The sequence below is a fragment of the Ceratotherium simum genome, chromosome 11 (genome assembly GCF_057802395.1).
Source record: "Ceratotherium simum simum isolate JZ-2026a chromosome 11, ASM5780239v1, whole genome shotgun sequence".
NCBI lineage: Eukaryota > Metazoa > Chordata > Mammalia > Perissodactyla > Rhinocerotidae > Ceratotherium > Ceratotherium simum.
Window position 1 is genome coordinate 49,510,381 of NC_141910.1, and position 22,598 is coordinate 49,532,978.

The window sequence follows — 22,598 nt, forward strand, 5'->3', positions numbered from 1 at the left end:
GCGGCAGAAGCCCTAGACGCTAGCCTGAGTCTGGCCAGCTCCAGCGGCCCCGGGGAGAAGAGCAAGGGCGTACCCACAGGGTCACTACTCCCGGACACAATCCTTGCTTTCGCGCTCGCGCTCAGCGGACGCGCCTCTTTAACAGATGCGGGCGGCCCAGGAGCGCACCCAGGAATGTAGAAAGAAACCGCGGAGGAGTCAGGGCCCGGGAGAAGCTGGTACCTGCCTCTCGGGGAGGTGGTGCAGAGGGGGCTGAGAGTGGCGAAGGACCGTGGCGCCCCAACGCAGAAGGGCTGGCGGATGCGGCAAGTGCCTGGATGCCAGGGTCCAAGGAAGGCTATAGGGTTGGGTGGGAGCGGGCAGGGTGTGAAGGAGCGTAGGGAACCAGAGGGGTTGGGGAAATCCTGGCTTGGGGTGGTCTGAGGTTGGGGGCTGCGTCATGATGACACAGAGGATGTGTGTTGGGGCGGGAGAACGACTCCGGCTACATTGTCCCTGTAGTTTTCTCTCCTGATTTTCTAGTCCCAGAAGTTGCAGCATCAGAGGTTGATCGGTGAGAAACAAGTCATGGAAGGGTAGTCTAAAGGAGAGACCGAGCGCAGGCGGTGGAGAGAGCCGGCGCGCGGGCGGAGGCGCGGACATGGGCTAGTCGAAGTCCGGGGGGCCCCAGGACACGTTTTTGGACAAGTCTTCGTCCTCTCCTCCGCCCTGGCGGCCTCCCGAAGCGCCAGCCCGGCGAAAGGAGCATAGCCGCTGAGCTGAGCCAGGGCTGGTCGCGCCAGGTGGGAGGCAGGATAGAAGGGCGGGAGCCAAGGCAGAAGGGGCGGACACGGGGTGGCGTCTCGACGCGCTCCATAAAGGGGCCATGGGGACCGCCTCTCCTCTGAGCAGGCGGCGGCCACCCGAGAGAAACACGGCGCGATGCCTCTTCGCTGCCAACAGAGCCCGGTGCTGGCGGGCAGCGCCACTTTGGCCGTCCTGGGGGCACTGGTCCTGTACCTGGCGGAGCCCTCCGGCTACGGGAAGTACTCAGAGAGCCTGACGTCCTCGTCTATCCGCCTGCCTGCCCGCGCTGCCTGGTTCCTGCAGGAGCTGCCCTCCTTCGCGGTGTCCGCGGGGATCCTCGTTCGGCAGCCGCGCTCTTTCTTCAGCCTGCCTGCTACTGTGCTTCTGGGCCTCTTCTGCACGCATTACTTCCACAGGTAGCGTCTTCCCCCTGCAGGCGCGGAGCGCGGCGCACCGCCGGGCTCCCCGCGTCCAGGAGCGCAGCGCCGCGCCCCGAGGAACGCAGAGGGGCGGCGCGGGCGGCTGCCCAGAGCGCGGAGCAGAGCTTGCGGGGAGCACCTGGCGGGGCCAGGGCTGCGGGCGGGACGCGGGCGAGTGGAGAAGCGGTCGCGAGGCAGAGGCCGACTTCGCTCCCCGCGGCCCGCCCCGGGGAAGCAGGTCGAGCGGGGAGGGAAGCGAGCCGGCCAGGTCAGGTCGGGCAGAGCTGTTGGCCCGGACTGTTTCCTCTCCAACTCGGTGCGATCCAGCGTCACCTGTGGCATCTCATCTCCCATCCCTTCTCTTTCTTCCTTCACCTTTCCTTTGCAGGGTAGGGGCAGGCTGGTTCTGGGATTTTGAGACAGTCTAAGTGTTGGCACCTCCCGAAGGAAACTCGGCTCAGGGGGACTGATCAACTTAATCTTTGCGGGTCTGAGGAGGGCGGTGGGCAGAGCCAGACCCGGACTTCGATGGTAGGAAAGAGAACGTGATGGGAACCGACTGGCCTGGGCGAGATCCCAGTTCTCAGGTCCCACCCAAAAGGGACTGCCCTTGCCGCCGACTCACCTACCTTTTCAGTTCCCCTGGGACATAAATGTGAATGGGTGGAAGTTAATTTAGAATTCAAATGTTCTTCTAAATTAAAAATCCCATGTTTAGGAGAACCTTGCCTTCTGGTCTGAGAAGGAAAGATAGGAAAGAAACCAAGGGCTTTTAGGATTCGAATGATGGCCGAACCCCAAAAAAGTCTCATAGGGGAAGGGAAGAACACACAATCAAGTTGCCCACCACGCCCAATCATGTAGCATCTGTTGTCTCATCTAGCCCCGTTGTAACTTTGTGAGATATGTATTTATTGTGCCTACTTTATAGACAAAGAAACTGAGGCTGAGTAAGGTCTAGTGACTGAATGAAGATGATACAGCTAGTGCCCCCCCAGATTCAATCTAAGCCTGTGAAACTCCAGGGTTCAAGATCTTTTCATCACATTAAGCAGGCAGATACCCCATGCAAGGAGAAAACAGTCTGTGGACAGAGAAAGGTTGCCAAGCCAAATCAAGAACTTGAACAGAAGCACACACTTATTTTGAGTAGACAATTTGTAGGGTCAAAAGATCAAGGAGACCCAGATTAGAAATTAGGGTAAAGAACACTTCTGGAAGCTGAAAGGCATAATTCTCTCTCTCTCTCTCAAAGGAGAAAAATCATGCCCCATTTCAGAAGAAGGAGGTGTAGAGAAACAAATTTTAACATTTCTTTCCTTATAACCCCTTCTTATACTCTGGATCTTTTTTGTTGGTTAAGAGTTAATATTTATGCAATCTTAACTGAATTCTCACTCTTTTGAAAAGATAAGTATTGGCAAGAAATAAGAGCTAAAATTTCAGACAAGGGTGTCCCTTCCATAAATATTTACTAAAAGCCTGTTGTGGACAAGGTGCAGGCCTAGTTAACAACCACTTTACTTTATTCAGATTTTGATGGTTTAATTTGCACAGGAGGAAGGATGTTGGGTGCAGGAGATAAGAGACAGCTTTTGACTTCACTGTTTTTGGAACAGACATTAGACATAAAAATATGATTCTATCAGACAATTACTTTTTTTCAAATTAACTACTGTCTGTTAGCACCATAAACGATATTTTTTATGAGGTCATTTCATCTTAAAGTAATGATTAGTGTTTTCCTACAGTCCTATTAACATAATTTTTAGAGTTGTTAAAACTGAAAGGCACTTCGCACAATAAATCATGACCAGTGCATTAAAAAAAGCAAGGAAGTAATTACCCATAAAATGAGTATCAACATGCTGTCCATCTTCTTCTGGGGAAAACTGAAAATAGAAGTAAACGATTTGGGGATTGATTCTGCCTGAGGGAAAATCGCCCACTGAAAACACAGCTCTGAGTCAGTTGTCCCTGAGGCATGAAGATGTGTTATTTGCCCACCTTTCTCCTTGTGTGAACTCTTTTTTTGAGGTCACTGGAGTATTGGATCTGTTATGGTTTTGAGTGCTTACGAGGTGTTATGCTCTGTGCTAAACACTCTTTATGAATTATCTACTAATTCTCATACTAACCCATTTGGGTGGACACTATTATCACCCTATTTGCAGGTGGGAAACTGGAGGAAGAAGACGTTTAAATAATTTGCCCGAGGTCACACAGCAACCTGGGGAGCCAGGCTCCAGACCCAGGGAGTTTGAATCCAGATCTCAGGCTCTTAGCTACCATGATCAACTGTTTGATGCTTGTTCTTACTGCCTCATCCTTGCCTTTAAAAATGATAGTTAGGCTTTAAATGATTATTTCTTGATTATAAAAATAAAAGTTCATTAAAGAAAAAATGGAAAATACAAAAAGTAGAAAAATACTCATAATTTCAACACCTAAGTATATTAAATGGTTAATGTTTTGGACCATTTCCATCAGACTTTTATTTTTCTTAGTAGATTTTTACACATGCTTGTTATATTGAATATATGTATATAGGTTTTTGTTCTTGATTATTTAACCTTTTATAATAAGTATTTTCCGACATTATCATAGAATCTTTACGAATATCTTAATGGCTGCTTCTCACTTCATCTTATGTAAAAACAATAATTTACCTATCCATTAATTTATAGTTGGACAATTAATTTGCCTTTTTTCATTCTTATTTCTTTATTTATTTTTGGCATGGTTAAATAAAGCTGTGATGCGCATTTTTGCACCTAAATTCTTTCAGAAGTCAGGACTATATTCTTAGTCAAGATTCCCAGAAGTGGTTCAAAAGCTATGAGCATTTTTGCTTTGAGGCTTTAGGAATCATTTGGCTTGATAATGAGGCACATTAAGGAAATAGCATCAGGCTGTCTTGGCTTTACCCTGTCTTGTGCATAGCTATGGCACAGAGAATAAGATGGAGGGACAACGGCTCAGGAGAAGGCTGGCTCAGATGTGGCTTAGACTCTTGCAAAATGTCCCTTGAGGACTGTTCAGAATAGCTATATGTCCCATTAGTTAGAAGTTAAAACTCCTTACCCTTTTCTCCATACAAGGGTGACACACTGGAATGTAAGTTACACAGGGCAAGGATTTTTGTCTCATTTGTTCATGACTGTGTCCCCAGTATATAGAAAACTGTTGGTACTCACTAAAATTTGTTGAATGCATGAATGAACTCTACTTCCGACAGTACAGACAGTTAGAATTGTGGGAGAGCTAGCGATTACTTAGGAATCATTGAGATTGCATGGCTAGTCAACTCAGATAATTCTCCTCCCTTCAGAATCTGTTGTTGTGGAGGTTTGGATGGTTTAGCCACATGAAAATGACTGCTGCATAAGCATGTTGCGTAATCCCACTGGCAAAGTTGTTTGAAATCAGAGTTATCTCACTTCTTGTTGACCTTGACTACAGCCCTGGAATGATCCTTTGCCCACACTCTCTCGTTAATTTTCGTTTTCCCAAGAAGCCTTGGTGTTCTATGCAGTGGTCATCACATCACCTATGCCTGTGGGGCAGCTGATGTCTTTTTCAATACTTGGGTGTGACCTTGGTATTTGGATGAAAAAGAAAAAGAAATCTCTTCTCAAAAAAAAAAAGGTGACTATATTGTGAAAAGTTGCTGGACAGGGTGACCTTCCATGATGTGCATCCAGAAGCAGAGTGTAGTGTACATATTTGAGTCTGTTTGAATTTTGAGAGAGCTTTCCTGGGGTTTAGATGCTGAAACAGATGACATTTCCTAATCAACCAAATAAAAGGATGGCTTCAATAAGACACCTTTTTGCTTTATTGGTGAGTTCATTCTCCAGCAGCATGAATTCCTTCCCATCCTTCAAGACTCAGGTTAGGCATTACTTCCTCCAAGAAGCCTCTGAGTCCCTTCTCCTCTATGAATCCAGATGTGATGCCATTCCTTGGGCTTTCATCGCAGCCAGTGTGGCCTTCCACGAGGCACTTCACACACTGTATCATAATTATCTGACCTAAGGAAACTTCATCCTGTTCTGTCCAGTCTCCTCATTTTATGCAAGCAAAGCACCAAGAGGTTTAGTCAATTAGGGGCAAAGAAGGGACTGGAACTTGAATCTCCTGATGTGTCCTGCCAGTGTTTCTCCAACCTCATAAGAGGTGCAGATGTCTCAGATAATCAGAAGTAATCAAACCTCACGAAGGAAATTACTCATTAGCTGAGAATCACAATGATTAATCCTACATTAGAAACCATCTAGACAAATCTTGCCTCTTACAGATTGAGAAGAAAAGCCCAGGCAGGATAAGCCACATTCCTGTGGTCACTTAATCATGTGTTAAGGACATTCATGAGGCATAATTTGGATCGATTAAGATTAACTGAAGGATTCTTTAGAATGAGGGTCTGCAAACTTTTTTTGTAAAAAGCCATATAAGTAACTATTTTAGGCTTTGCAACCATATAGTCTCTGTCACAACTACTCAACTCTGCTGTTATAGGATAAAAGCAGCCACAGGCAATATGAAACCAATGAGAGTGGTTGTGTTCCAATAAAACTTTATTTACAAAAACAGGCAGTGGGCTGTATTTGGCCTATGGGCCATAGTCGGCCAGCCCCTCCTTAAGAAAACCACGAATGGCATAGCTTTACGTTCAGTGCCCTGGTAATTGTCTATTAAAATTTTGTTAAGTCCTATAGGAAAGCAGTGGCATATCCTAGAAAATTTCTGTTACATTTAAGTAGAAATTTGATAGTAAACATCATTTTCTGAGAATTCCTGGGTTCCAAGTCCTGTATTTGAACCCTCTTGGGAAATAGTAGGAGTCTTGCAGTTTACTGAGAGACATTCTAAATGGAATGACATCATAAACACATCTGAAAAATGTAGAGCTATGTTTGCCAAAAACGTAAACAAGTTTAGAGATCTTGATTGTTTCACTTTTAGCACATTGAAGAAGGGATCATCATCTTGCTCATTTTAAATCTAACTTAGTGTCACTTACAGAGAGCAAACAAGATAAGAAAACAGTGATCCAAACTGGTGAAGTGACACATACAAAGTTGTGTGGCAAGGAAGGGGCAGAGTGGGGCTTGAACCCAGGTCTCCTGATTCTTTATCAGAGTTCTGCATGCTCAGAACTGTGCTAGGTCCTGTGGGAGACACAAGAGAAGTATAATACCTGGTGCTTGCCCTCCAGGAGGAAGGCAGGAAAGAACCATCATTGTGTGCCTATCACTCTTTAGGTGTGAAAGTTGGGTGGTGGCAATGTCAGTGTAAGAGGCCCAGAACAGGTAGGAAAATGCAAATTGAGGGAGATGTGGATCTAAGAGAGAGCACAGTCATGCCACTGAACATGCTGAGGTCTCTGGTGTCTGTGTTTGAGTGTGCATGGAATCTCAGAGGGCAGATGTGTGGGTGAGTTTTGAGGTAGCCTAATAAATGGCACCCACCTCCCCCACTGAAGTTCAGAACCGCCTGAGAGATAGAGCTTGGAATTAGGCAACTAGAGACAAATTACCACTCTTTATTAGCGGTTAAGCTGGTTTGAGGGAACATGGCTTACATTTTGGATCATGTGGGCCTCTTAATACTTTACCTTAAAAACACTCAGCAACAACCACGGCTGAAAACCACAGGCATTTCCCAGTGGTGCATGTTCTGACAAAGACAGCAGAACGAGAGAAGGGCTGAGCTGTACACATCCCTTGAGAGGTCCTGCTTTCAAATTTACCAATCAGGTAATTCACTTCTTTTTCCCTGAGGAGGAATGGGTGGGGAAAGAAGATAGGCCTAGAAGGATACTCTAATGAAGGGCCCTCAGCAAGCAGGAGGGGGCGGGGGAATAAATGTTTTCTGTTACTAGATAGAACACAAAAGCTTGTCCATCTATTGATGTTTTTCAAAGCCCGGCAACTTGGTTCTAGAACCTGGGGCACTTCCCATTCTGCTTTTTGACTCCCTGCCATGTATGGCAATGGGGATATCAAAATCTGGACTCAAGTTGTTTAAAAAGTTGCTCTTTTCAACCCAGGAGCCTTTAATGAGACTCAGCTCAGCATAAGCAGCTCTAAATTTTAAAACCCTTTGAACTGGGGCCAACAGTGCAATTTGCCTTTCGTTTGGTTATGGAAGGGGGATAAGGGAAGGGGAAACCAATATTTATTGAGCTCTCGGTGTTCCAGGAATTATGTTATGTGTTTTACATTGGTTATCTCATTTTGTCCTTGAGACAACCGCTATTATTAATGCTATTTCACAAGTAACGGCACTCTTTCTGATTGCAGTGATTGGTGGGAGTGGGTGGGAGTAGTGGGGAAGTCCTTGAGCTGGTCCTCAAAGGATGGTCTCTTCCCAGGGTTGGGGGTGGGAATGTGATTTCTGTCAGGAAAAAGGGACCCCTTTGGTGACCTATGACTTAAAATTGCCTTGTGCTCTATATGCTCTGTCTTGGAATACCTCTCCTCTTTTTAATTCTGAATGTCTTTTGCATCTATGCCGTAATATCCAGCCTTACTATCTAAGCCTTAAATCAAACTCTGGGGCGTTTTCAAAATTCTTCCATTATGCTTGCTGCATGTTGTCAAGACTGATCCTAGAAGTTACTGTGAAGTTAATATGGCAATTTGCTTTTGACATTTTTTCTATCTGACTGTGAAACATCCCAAGATCCTTTTCTGTGTACAGACTCTGTTTCTTTCTCCTGCCTCCATCTGCCCTCTTTTAACAGCAGTACATGGTCTCACTTCAATCTCTCAGTGAATGTTCTTTACTTGCCCAAAGTTACATATCTGATAAAGAAATCTAAATACTAGAGTACTAGGTCCTTTGTTTTCTGATTATTGAGTTTTGAAAGTTCTTTATATGTTCTGGATACAATTCCTTTACCAGATATATGCTTTGCAAATATTTTCTCCCAGTCTGTATGGCTTGTCTTTTTCATTCTCTTAACAGTATCTTTTGAAAAGCAGAAGTTTTTAATTTTGATGAAGTCCAATTTCTCTATTTGTTTTTGTTCTTTTGGTGTCATGTCTAAGGAATCTTTGCTTAATATAAGGTCACAAGGATTTTCTCTTATGTTTCCTTATAGAAGATTTATAGTTTTAGGTTTTACATTATGTCTATGATCCATTTTGCGTTGATTTTTATATAGGGTTAGAAATATGAATCAAAGTTCCTTTTTTTTTGCATGTGGATATCCAATTGTTCCAGCAGCATTTGTCGAAAATACTTTTCTTTCTCTGATGAATTGCTCTTGCACCTCATGATATGAATAGAGACTTCACCAAAGAAAACATACGAATGGCAAATAAGAATATGAAAAAACGCTCAACATCATTAGTCATTAGAGAAAAGCAAATTAATTCATGCATATGGGATAACCACAATGGGATAACACTATGCATCCACTAGAATGGCTAAAATTAAGACTGACCATACAAGTGTTGTGAGGATGTTGAAGAACTAGAATTCTTATACATTTGTGGATGGGAATGTAAAATGGCAACCACTTTGGAAAACATTTTGAAAGTCTCTTAAAAAGTTAAACATAAACCTACCATCTGACCTAGCCGTTCCATTGCCAGTTATTTTCCTGAGAAAAATAGAAGCACATGTCTATACAAACACTTGTATACAAATGTTTGTAGCAGCTTTATTTGTAGTGGCCAAAAACTAGAAACAATCAAAATATCCATCAACAGGTGAATAAGTAAACAAACTGTGGTATAACCATGTAATAGAATACTCCTCAGCAATAAAAATGAATGAACTATTGATGCGTGCCACAACATAGATGAAACTCAAAATATTATTCTGAGTAAAAGAAGCCAAGCAAAAAAGAGTGCATGCTTTGTGATTTCATTTATATAAAATTCTATGAAGTTTAAGCTAATCTATAGTACATAAAGTATGTCAGTGGTTTCCTGGGGACAAAGGGAGGGACAGAAGGATGGGATAATGAAGGGTATGGGCAAACTTTTGGTGGTGATGGATATGTTCGTTATTTTGATATCATAATGGTTTCGAAATTTGTCAAATTGCCTACTTTAACTATGTGCAGTTGATTATTAATTATACCTCAATAAAGATTAAAAAAACTGTAGGTAGGCCTATGAGAAAATTGTATGTATGTGTGGCCCTGTGTCACTGAGAATTGTTCAAACTTTCTGTGAAGCTAATTTGGCAATATTTAACAATAGGTGAAAAACTGTTCACTTTTTTTTTGGCCCAGGAATTTCACTTGGGGGAAGTAATCAAGGGAAGTAATCCAAAAGAAGGAAATAATTTACACAAAGTTACAGAGTTTCTATTCACAACTGTGAAACATTGGAAATTACTTAAATGCTCCACAATTGAGGCCTGATTGTAATCAATACAATTGAATATCATGTATACTTCAAACAAACAGCTTCTTGGATTATATCTTATTTTTTTTTTTTTTTTTTTTGGTGAGGAAGATCAGCCCTGAGCTAACAACATCCGTGCCAATCTTCCTTTTTTTTTTGCTGAGGAAGACCGGCCCTGAGTTAACATCTATTGCTAATCCTCCTCCTTTTTTTTCCCTTTTTCTCCCCAAAGCCCCAGTAGATAGTTGTATGTCATAGTTGCACTTCCTTCTAGTTGCTGTATGTGGGATGCCGCCTCAGCATGGCCAGACAAGCGGTGCGTTGGTGCACGCCTGGGGTCCGAACCCGGGCCGCCAGTAGCGGAGTGCACGCACTTAACCACTGAGCCACAGGCCCGGCCCCGTTGGACTGTATCTTGGGTGGAAACAAGTGTATAAAGTCATTTAGTGAAGAAATAGCACATAAAGAGTATACTCTGAATAAATGCACATCAATATGTATGAATTAATATTGATAATGGTTGGAATAGAAAGTGATGTAAATAGCTGATACTTTGCGTTTTTTCTTATGATATTTTCAAAGTGTTTAATGTTTTAACTTCCACTATACCTAATAGAAGAAATAATGCTGATGTTACAAGATTTTAAGAAGTACATTGCAAACTGACCATGCAATTAAATGTCAATAGAGATCAAGACACCCCCACTTCTTGCTTCTTTGCATGCGTGGTAATCTTTGATTGGATGGTCAGACATTGTACCTTGTTGGGTGTTGGATTTTTTTGTATTCCTATAAATATTCTTGAGCTTTGTTCTGGGATGCAGTTAAGTTACTTGGAAATAATTTGTTCTTTTTGGGTCTTGATTTGGTTTGTTAGATGGTTCCAGAAGAGTGCTAGTGCTAAGGCTAATTAATCCTCTCCTCTGAGGTTAGGCCTTTCTGAGTACTCAATGTCCCATGTATTATAAGTTTTTCTGTCTGGCTGGTGAGAATGGGCTCTATTCCTGGCCACATATGAGCACTAGACACTGTTCCTTTGAGTCCTTTTGGGTGATCCTTTTCTCACACAAGAGCAGTAATTAATACTCTGCTGAATACTTGAGGAGGACCCGCTGCAGGTCTTTGTGTACCTCTCTCCTCTTCAGTGCTCTGTCCTGAAAATTCTAGATGTTTTGATATACTGGAATCTCAGTTCTGTTTCCTCAACTCAGGAAGTCGTCTAGCTTCAGTCTGGGATCCCCTTCCTTGGAAAGGGAAATTCTCTCAAAGCAGTAAGCTGGGTCATTTATAAGGCTCAGATCATGTTTTTCTTGCCTATCAGGGATCCTTGTCTTTTATTGACTGTTGTCTAGTGTTTTGTAATTCATTATTTCACGTAATTTGTCTTGTTGTTTTGTATTTTTGTTTTTCAGCCTGGAGGGTAAATCCGGTCCCTCTTACTCTGTCTTGACTGGAAGCAGAAGTCCCTCCAATGGGTTTTAGCATTTATCTTTGCTAATTTGATCATCTGCAATACTGGTTGACTTGTTGGTTTTAGTAGCCCTTGCTTATACTCAATGTTATGCTTAAGCCTATTGGTTTGTGTTACTAAACTTTCCACCAATTTGTCCAGAGTGTCACTGTCTTAATCAGCTAAGGGTGCTATAACAAAATATCATAAACTAGGTGGCTTATCAACAACAGAAATTTGTTTCTCACAGTTCTGGAGGCTGGAAGTCTGAGATTATGGTGCCAGCAAGGTCTGGTTCTGGTGAGGTACCTCTTGTGGGTCTCGGATGGCTGACTTCTTGTTGTATCCTCACATGGTGGAAAGAGAGTAAGTTAGCTTTCTGGCCTCTTCTTATACGGGCACTAATTCCATTCATGAAGGCTCCCCCCTCATCACCTAATTACCTCCAAAGGGCTCCATCTCCAAACACCATCACATTGGGGTTTATATTTCAACATATTAATTTTGGGAGGACACAGACTTTCAGTCCATAATAGTCTTTTTTGTTTCATTGTAACCCTATGCTTTTTCCATTCTCAGGCTTAATATGCAATGACCTCTGGATCCCGTGTACAAATTTCTAAACTTGTGGAGAGCTAAGCATGATAGGAGAATGATGGCTTACTTTACTCAAGTCCTATGGCTCCATGTAGTTGTGGCTGGCCAGGTGGCCCTAAGGCTATAGGATAGGGGATAGAATGTGGGAGATATCAGCAGATGCTTATGACTGACAGATCTAAAACTTTCACATAGTAAATTCTGCCACAGAGGCTTGAGAAAATGCTTTTTCTTTTTTTGTAAAAGTGGACAATGGAATGGAAATATAGGAGGGAGATGTGCTGAGGCTGATCCATCTTTGAATGGTGTGGAAACTTAGTCCCAGGACAATATTTAAATGAAGGTTGAAATTCCTTAAAAGTTCTCAGAATGATGGCAACATCTAGGCGTCATTGCTGCGTAGCTGTACAGAGCTGTTTGTTTCCAAAACACATCAGAAACCCTATAAACCTGGGCTGCGATATGAAGCCAAACAGCTGGAATTAGAAGACCATGACTTTCTTTTTGCAAACAATGAGAAAGAAAGGAGAGAAAATTGCAGCTTAGAGAAATGATGTATTTGTGTCCAACAGTGAACATGACTTGTCTTGAGCCTGCCGTAGTAGGCTTGCTGAACTTTGTACTTCAAGCTGAAAACTACCACATCATAATTTATAATTTATTAATTTGGTCATGACAAGTTAGCACGAGTGGTTGAGAAGGTGTGCCTACACAATGCCAAAACCCACTCCAAATTGATCAACTTAAAGAAAAATAAAAGATAAACTAATTATTCAAACTAATTGATTTGTTACTCAGGCCAAGGGGTTGATCTGATTCTTTTGTATACTCAGATTTTGATCTTCTGGGGCACTAAAATATAAATAAATAAATAGGGTCAGCAGTCAGTAGCCTGTCTCTTGTAGGAGGTTGTATCTCAATGATGGTTACCTTTCCATCACTCAGAGGAATCCTCAAAGTTTCTTAAAACATTGGTAATTCGTTATATGTTCAGATTGAACTTCTATTTTGAGGTAGATGCAGGAAGAAAGAGGAAAAATGAGCAAGTGAGTAATTTCAGGGTCTCCCAATACTACCAGCACACAAATATGAAGATTTAAAAACATATACCGGGGCCAGCCCCATGGCATAGTGGTTGAGTCAATGTGCTACACTACAGCAGCCTGGGGTTCACTGGTTCGAATCCCAGGTGTGGACCTACACCACTTGTCAGCCATGCTGTGGCAGTGACCCACATGCAAAATAGAGGAAAGTTGGCACAGATGTTAGCTCAGGGCTAATCTTCCTCAAGCAAAAAAAGAAGAAGATGGGCAACAGCTGTTAGTTCAGGGCAACTCTTCTTCACCCCAAACAAAACAAACAAACCAAAACATATAAACAGAAAATTTAAAAATGGTGTACCATAGGGGGCTGGCCTGGTGGCGCAAGTGGTTAAGTGTGCGTGCTCCGCCACGGCAGCCCAGGGTTTGCCGGTTCTGATCCTGGGTGGGCACCGACGCACCGCTTGTCAAGCCATGCTGTGGCGGTGTCCCATATAAAGTAGAGGAAGATGGGCATGGATGTTAGCCCAGGGCCAGTCTTCCTCATCCAAAAAAAAAAAAAAAAGAGGAGGATTGGCAGATGTTAGCTCAGGGACTATCTTCCTCAGAAAAAAAAATGGTGTACCATATTTTAGGTCTTTATGAGCTACTCATCTCAATGTTTTTCATAATTTAAATAGATCTACTGGATCATGACCACTAGATAATTCAAATCAGATGACATCTGCAGGGGGTTGACAATGGCTGTCCTCACTTCCAGGGCATCAGAGCAAGATGGGAAGGAGTCCCAGGAGCTTTGGGGGAAACTTCACATTGAATTTTTCCCATGGTATAGCCCTTGATAGAAAATGGTCAACCACTCCATTGCAGGAAAAAAAAATGTGGTTTTGTTGAATTGAGCCTTCCCTTTACTAGATTTGGCAATCTAATTTCTCTGTGTGGATACAGCCTTTGGAGAGGCCAAAATATCTGGTCAATGCTAGTTTGAAAAAATTGGCTAAATTTGCCATTGGAGGTTGTTATGTCAGTGGTTTTTAACCCTGGCTGCATATTAGAATCATCTGGGGAAACTTTTAAATGCTACTAATCTCAATGTCCTACACCTAAGATTCTGATTAACTTGTCTTTAGTGCCTCTTCTTTAGCGTTCCTAAAACCCCTCAGGTGATTTGAATATGGACCCAGAGGTGAGAAACTCTGACATAGACAAATGTCCATGCAACTGACTCATTTTTTTCACATAGTGACTGTAGAAGAGCAAAATGCTGAAGAATGTAAACTCTGGAACTAGCTCCACCTGGACTTGAGTCCCAGCTCTGATATTTCATAGCTGTGTGACCTTGTACTAAGTTAATCTCACTGTGCCTCAGTTTCCTTATTTGTAAAATGGGGATAATTATAATAATACCTATCTTTTAGCATTATTATAAAGATTAAATGACTTAATATGTGCAAAGAATTTAGAACATTATTTGGAGCATAGAAAGCACTACATACATGAACATTAGCTGTCTGTGGTCCTTTGCTGGTATTTTCTTTACTAGATGTCTGAACTGAAATGAATTTCAATGGCTTAATATTACTCTAGCAAGGTTTATTAGTTCCCTGTAGCTGCTGTAACACAAACTGGGTGGCTTAAAACAACATATATTTTTATCTCACCATTCTAGAGGCCAGAAATCTGAAATCAAGGTGTCAGCAGGGCTGTGCTCCTTCTGGAAGCTACAAAGGAAAATCTGTTCCATGCCTCTTTCGGCTTCTGGTGGCTGTCGGCATTCCTTGGCTTTTGGTCACATCTCTGTGCTCCGTCTTCACATCACCTTTTCCTCCGTGTGTCTTTCTTCTCTTCTGCTGCCCCTTTCTTGTATAAGGATACATGTGATTGCATGTAGAGACCACCCAGGTTATCCAGGATAAGCTCCTCTTCGCAAGATCCTTAATTTCATCACATCTTTTTCCATATAAGATAATATTCACTCCTTTGCTATAAAGTAATATTTGTAAGTTCTGGGGATTAGGGTGTGGACAATATCTTTTTGGGGGGCTATCATTCAACCCATTACACAAGGTCCATAGTAAAATGTAAGCTTGAATGTGATGCCCTACTGACTCATCCTGTGTTTAGTCACCTTTGCATTTGGCCTGCACATCCCACTCTCTAATATCTCCAAAACCGTTATTTACAATGACAGGTCCAATCTGAGTATACCAAGTGACTATTCATTGTCAATGTTTATTTCTTGGAAAGGACTCAGGGAAGTGAGCCAAGGGCTCAGATGACTGGTTGGTCTGATGCCTTTTGGCATAGAGAGAGACTCCAACAAGGAAAGACCTCTTGGTGGGTTCTGTTTCAAAAAGAATAATTTGGGGGAAACTCTATTTTCTGATTAAATGCAACTCCAAAACATCACCAATTCTGGCTTTAAACGTGGAAAAGCTTGATGCTTATTTCAAAAGAGAACAGTATGATGGTACATTAATCATGACTCTTTCAGTTCCAAGTGACAGAAAATCAATTCAAGTAGGCTTAAGTAAAACCTGAATTTATTAACTCTCATAACTGGAAAATTCCAACTTCAGGTCCAGATTGATGCAGTGGTTCCAAAGATACCATCAGGACCTGGTTTCTCTCTCCGGCTCTTGGCTCTACTTCTTTACTGGCTCTGTTCTCAGAAAGCCTGTCTTGTGGTGGTGGCAAGACAGCTATAGCATCTAAGAGCCTATATCCTCTCAGATCCAAGGCATGTGGAAAAGAACAGTTCTAGAAAAAATGTAAACAAAATCTTATTGAAATTTGTTCAGTCACATGCCTATCCCTGAAACAACCAGTGTGATAGGGCTATCCCTGTTCTGATTGGCTGAGGAGCCTGGAGAGGATGAACCCTCTCATGGGCTAAGACTGGAGAAGGCAGTGGGTCCCTAGTAGAAAGGCAGGGTAGTTACCATAAGAAGGAAGAATGAATGTTGGGTGGCAAATATAACAAATGACTACTATAGGTGCAACAAGATCCTTGGGCTAAAATGACTGAAAGCCAAACCTGGATTCTTTTGAAGGGCGTGTGGGTTTTTTAAATTTTTTTCCACTTGTATATTTTGATCTCAATTTCCCTTTCCAATTGAATATGAGTGAGTTGTTTTGAAGAAGAGGACCTTCATTTAAATCCCATCTCTGCTGCTGCTTTGTAGCTGTGTGGGCTTAGGAAAATTACCACAGCTCTGTGAGCTTCATATTCTTCACTGGGCCAGCAGTAGCACACACCTATAGGCAAACACACAGACACACACACACATACACTCAGGTTAGATGGTCCTTCTCATCAGGACCATCTATCACCAGGGTGCATAAACAGAATGGGCCTATCTGAACACAATCTGATTAGTACCAAAAACCCATCTTGCCCCTACAACTCTCTTCTGTGACCCTGAAACATGTCTGAAATTCCTACCATTCAAGTGTTTTCTTTGGTTTAAAGCAATGTGTTTCCAGAGAGCCAGGTAAAAAATGCAAACAGATCCAAAGGAGAAACAACGTGAAATCCTTCATCACTGACTATCCCTCATCTGCCATCTTGGAAGAGATAAGCCAGACAAAGTCACCTTGTGAGATGATTTTTGTTGCTACATGCAAAGCAACCACAAAGACCTTGAGGAAAATGATCTCACTGTCCTTCCACATCTATTTTAGAATTCTTCTCTTGCTACTTCTCCTGTCACTCAGGTATGGCCTTTACATTCCCTGGGGATAACCAATGCCATAGGGAATTTCCACATTGAAACAGTTTATCTAGAGTTCTCTCCTCTCTCCTCCATAATCACAGTTCTCATTTTCACAGTGGAGCTGATGTTAGGTAGAGTGAGTACCATCTGATTACTATTTGATTAAAGTATTCATGTGAAGCATGAATGAGTGACAAGCTCAACTTTCTTTCAGAGGATAGTTTTTATCTTTAATCTTCTATTTTGGTGTTAGAGATTTTTTGAGAAGGATACTTGTGTCTCTTTCCTAGTCTCCTAAGATCAGTTGCAAATGTACTCACAACAGGTGCTAATCCCATTTCTGAAAGATTACTGGCCATAGGTTTTAGCTATCACTTAGTCGATAATAAGAAGGAGAATATCCTAAGGGACTGGGACAAAGGAATAGATTCAATAAGAGAACTGGAAATATTTGAAGCCTGGGAAATTTCCAGGAAAAATAATTCTTTTGGGATGTGACCGTGCATGTCTTTGTCATGAACGTCTGGGATCCTGAGAACCTAGGAGAAAGAGGGAAGCAGAAGGGGGGAGGGAATATGATATGAGCAGACACAAAGACTAGGGCACAAAAACCAGCCTCACCATTGGTACGTAGGCTGACTCTAGATTTTATACAAAAAAAACTCTAATGATATATTTCCTTAGTTGGGGAAAGAAAGAAACACTTAGTCATTACATTCTAATATGTGCTAGTTCCATTCAATTATACCATTTAATTCTTTCAACAACCTCCTGAGGTTGGTACCATTATTATCCTCCTTTTTTCAATGGGAAACTGAGGTTCAGAGGAGTTAAGTTGCCAAGGTCATTGTGGTAGTTTAAAAATATATTCACAAATTTTTTTGATATGACTTCCTTGAAAAGATGGTACCCAGTTCCCTTCCCCTTGAATAGAGGCCAGAATTTGTGACTAGCTTCTAACAAATACAATGTGGCAAAGTGATAGCGTGTGACTTTTGATACTAGGTAATAAAAAAGAGAGCTTCTGTTGGTGTTCTTTCTTGGATTGCTTGTTCTGGGGGAAGCCCGCCACCATGTCATGAGGATACTCAATCTGCCGTTGGTTGAAACCGTTTCAACCACATGAGGAGAAGAGGAGGCCTCCTGCCCACAGCCAACATGAACTCTCCAGCCATATGAATGAGCCATCTGGGAAGCAGATCCTCCAGCCCCAGTCAAGCCTTCAGATAATCGCAGTCCTGGTCAACACCTTACCTGCAATCTCATGAGGGACCATGAGCCCGATCTGCCCAGCCAAGCCACTCTTGAATTCCTGACATATAGGAACTGTGAGTGAAAATACAAATTTGTTGGTGTTTTTAACCACTAAGTTTTGGGGTGATTTGTTATGTAGCAATAAATAACTAATACAGTCACATATTTAGGAAGTAGCGCATTTACCATTTTCACTTTGCCTAAAGTGTTACCTAAATAGAAGCAACCAAATAGGAATATGGTGAATAAAACTTAGAGTAATCCATTACTTATTTATTGAGTACTTTTTAAATTTCTTCAGTATTTATTTATTGAATACTTTTTCCCTCAAGAATTATGCCAGGTTCTGGGGGCCGGCCCCGTGGCTTAGCGGTTAAGTGCGCGCGCTCCGCTGCTGGCGGCCTGGGTTCGGATCCCGGGCGCGCACCGACGCACCGCTTCTCCGGCCATGCTGAGGCCGTGTCCCACATACAGCAACTAGAAGGATGTGCAGCTATGACATACAACTATCTACCGGGGCTTTGGGGATAAAAATATAAATAAATAAAATTATAAAAAAAAAAAAAAAAAAAAAAAAAGAATTATGCCAGGTTCTGGGTTAGCTTTCATTCAACTGAGCATTTCTTGGGCCTAGCTCTTAGAACTGATCTGTGCATGAGTGCCAGGCTATGGCATCAAAATCATCTGGAGAGCTTTCATAAATCTCTGAGAGAGTTTAATTTAGTAGGGATGATAATTTTTATACTCAGCCATGTCTGCCACTGACCTAGAGAATTTAGGGACTGTCTCCTAAGCCAGACAGAGAGAGTCTCTCTACAGATGTCCCCAAACACAGCTGTTACAGCTAAAAACTGATTCTCCAAGTCAGTTATCATTGGTCATGACATATATACATTTGGACAGTGCACATTTGTTAATTAAACTTTTTATTTAAAGATAATTGTAGATTCACATGTAATTGTTAGAAATAATACATAGAGATCCTGTGTAACTTTTACCTGATTTCCACCAAAGATAATGTCTTGCAATACTATACTACAATATCACAACCAGAATATTGAGACTTTGGTACAGTCAAGAGACCGAACATTTCCATCACCAGGAGGATCCCTAACGTTGCCACACTCATTCCCCTCCTGTTTGCGTCCCACCTAAATCCCTGGCAACCATTAATGTGTTCTTCATTTCTATACTTTTGTGATTTCAACAACGTTATGTAAATGTCAGCATACAGCATGTAACCTTTTGGAACTGGCTTTTTTTCACTCAGCATAATTATCTGGAGATTCATCTGGGTTGTTGCATGTATTGCTAGTTCCATGGTATGGATGTACTTCAGTTTGTTTAATCATCCACCAATTGAAGGACATCTGAATTGTTTCCAGTCTTTGACTATTATGAATAAAGTTGCCATAAACGTTTGTATACAGGTTTTTGACAACATAAGTTTTCATTCTCTGGGATAAATGCCCCAGAATGCAGTTGCTGGGTAATATGGTAGTTTCATGTTTAGGTTTTGAGGAAACTGGCAAACTATTTTCCAGAGTGGCTGTACATTCCCACCAGCAACGCGTGAGTGAACAAGTTTCTTCATATCCTTGCCAATATTTTTTTATTAAATTATAAAAATATTATTAGTTTTTATTTTAGCCAATCGGATAGGTAGGCAATAATGTCTCATTGTGGTTTTAATTTGCATTTCCCAAAGGCTAATGATGTTGAACATCTTTTCATGTACATGGACATCTTTTCTCTGTTTCATTGATCTCTGTGTTCATCCCTCCACCAATATCACTCAGTCTTGATCACTATAACTATACAATGTCTCGAAATCTGTTTACTAATTCCTCACACTTTCTTCTTTATTGTAATTGTTTTAGCTATCCAAGTTCCTTTGCCTTTCCATATAAATTTTAGAATTATGTTGTCTGTAAATAAAACCTTGCCAGAAATTAATAGGAATTTCATTATCAATTTGGGAATAATTGACATCTTTATTATGTTGAATCTTTCAATCCATGAGCATAATATGTCTCCATTTATTTAGATATTCTTTGATTTTTCTCATTAATGCTTTGTAGTTTTCACCATAAAATTCTGTACATATTTGGTTAGCTTTACACCTAAGTATTTTATTTTTTGGTCTATTCTAAATGTTACTTTGTATTTTTAATTTCAGTATCCATACGTTCGTTCATTAACAGCTTTTAGGAATGTAATTGTATATAGTGTATCCTGCAAACTTGCTGAATTCACTTATTAGGATTTTTTTTGGTACATTCTTTAGGATTTTCTGTGGAGACAATTATATCATTTGCAAATAGGGACAGTTTTATTTCTTCCTTTCTGATCTGTATGCTTTTTATTTTTTTCTTGCTTTATTGCACTGACTAGAATTTCCAACACTTTGTTAGATAAGAGTGGTGAGAACAGACATCTTTGTCTTGTTCATGATCTTAGAGGGAAAACATTCAGTCGTTGACCATTAAGGGTAATGTTAGCTGTAGATATGCTTTATCAAGTTCAGGAAGTTTTCCTCTATTCCTATTTTCTCAGAGTTTTTATCATTAATAGGTGTTGAATTTCATCAGATGGGTTTTTTTTTTTTTTACAATGATTGACATGATCATAATATTTCTCTTTTTTAATCCTGTTAATATGGTGGATTGCATTGATCAATTTTTTAATATTGTACTAGTCTTGCATCCCTGGAATAAACCCACTTGGTCATGCTGTATAATTCTTTTTATATATTGCTGAAATCTGTTTGTTAACAGTTTGTTAAATATTTTTGTTTCTATATTCGTGGGGATTTGTGGCCTGTAGTTTTTTTTTCTTTGTACTGACTTTGGTTTTTGTTTCGGGGTAATACTAGCTTTGTAAAATGAAGAGATTGTGTAGAGTTGGTGTTGATTCTTCTTTAGATTTTTGGTAGAATTCTCCAATGAAATCATCTGGACCTGGAGATTTCTTTGTTTGGGAGTTTTAAAATTATGAATTAAATTTCCTTAATAGTTTTAGGGCTATTCAAATGATCTATTTCATTAGGGTGAATGGTAATAGCTTGTATTTTTCAAGGATTTGGTCCGTTTCATCTAAATCGTCAAATTTACGTATGTAGAGTTGTTTGTAGATTTCTTTATTATCCTTTTGATGCAGGTTCTGTAATGATGTCCCCTGTTTCATTCCTGATTGTGTCTTCTTTCTTTTTCTTTGTTAGTTTTATTAGAGGTGTGTAAATTTTATTGATCTTTTCAAAGAATAGCTCTTCATTTTATTTATTGTTTTCATGTTTTGAATTTCATTGATTTTTGCTCCTTATTATTGCCTTCGTTCTGACTGCTTTGGATTTATTATGCTCTTTTTTTTCTAGGTTCTTAAGGTGGGGGCTTTGAGACCTTTCCTATTTTCTATTGTATGTGTTTAGTGCTACAAATTTTCCTCTCAGCACTGACTTAGCTGTGTCTCACAAATTTTGATGTCTTGTATGTTTCATTTTCATTGAGTTCAATGTAGTTTTTGATTTCTCTTGAGGCTTCCTCTTTGAACCATAAATTATTTGGAAGTGTACTGTTAAGTTTCCAAGTTTTGCAGATTTTCTTGTTATCTTTCTGTTTGATTTCTAGTTTGATTCTATTGTGGTCAAAAAATATATTCTATATGATTTTAATTCTTTTAAATTTATTGAGGTTTGTCTTATGAACCAGGATGTGATCTATCCAGATATGCGTCCTGTGTGCACTTGAAAAGAATATGTATTCTGCTGTTGTTGGGTAGAGTTTAATATAAATGTTGATTATATCCTGTTGGCTGATGATGTTATTTAGTTCTTGTATATTCTTCCTGATTTTATATCTTTTCTAGTTTTCCTATCTATTGTTGACAGAAGGGTTTTGAAGGCTTCAGCTATACTTGTGGATGTGTCTACTTTTTTCTTTCAGTTCTATCAGTTTTGCTTCACATAACTTACAGCTCTGTTGTTTGGTGCATACACATTTAGGATTGCTTTATCTTCTTGGTGGATTAACACTTTTATCATTATATAATGTCTCTTTCAGCTTCTGGTAATTTCTTTGCTCTGAAGTCTAGTTTATTTGAAATTAATATAGCTGTCCCTATTTTCTTTTGATTAATGTTTCCATGATATACCTTTTTTTCATCTTTTTACTTTCAACCTGTCTATATACTTTTTTGGAGTGAGTTTTTGTAAAGAGCATACAGTTTAGTCATGTTTTACTCAATTCAGTCTTTTAATTGGTGTATTTAGATCATTTAAATTTAGTGTAATTATTGATATGTTAAAGCTTACGGCTGACATTTTATTTTCGCTTTTCTGTTTGTCCTTGTTTTCCATATCTGATTTCTTTCTCCTGCTTCCTGTGGATTACTTGAACATTTAACAAAATTCCAATTTGACTTCCATTTATTATTTTATTTTTATTTAAAAAATATTTTTCCAGTTTATTGAGATATAATTGACATATAACATTGTGTAATTTTAAGTTGTACAATGTGATTATTTAATATATGTGTAAATTGTGAACTGATGACCACAATAAGGTTAGTTAACACATCCATCACCTCACATAGTTGCCATTTTTTTGTGTGTGTGGTGAGAACTTTTAAGATCAACTCCCTTAGCAACTTTCAACTATACAATACAGTATTTTTAAAAGTATAGTCACTATGCTGTACCTTAGATCCCCAGAACTTATTCATATTATAATTGGAAGTTTACACACTTTGACCACCTTCACCTATTTACCCACCCCCACTCCTGCCCCTGGCAAGCACCAGTCTTGTCTCTGTTTCTACGAGTTCAATTTTTTTAAGAGTCCACATATAAGTAAGTTCATATGGCATTTGTCTTTCTCTGTCTGACTTATTTCTCTCTTGGTCAGCGGATGTCCAATTCTGTATCTTAGAGGGGAGAGACAAAAGGAACAACTCACTCCACCATGATGCTG

The 22,598-nt window shown here is 40.4% G+C and overlaps 1 protein-coding gene across 1 annotated transcript in view; it reads left to right on the forward strand.

Annotated features, from left to right (window-relative positions):
- The first annotated feature begins 898 nt into the window (after positions 1-898).
- SRD5A2 (steroid 5 alpha-reductase 2) overlaps positions 899-22,598 on the forward strand; it is a 59,388-nt gene continuing 37,688 nt past the window's right edge. The window contains exon 1 of the mRNA XM_004418170.3: positions 899-1,202. Within this exon, the coding sequence (XP_004418227.1) occupies positions 922-1,202 (281 nt within the window). The 5' untranslated portion in view covers positions 899-921. The remainder of the gene's footprint in view (positions 1,203-22,598) is intronic.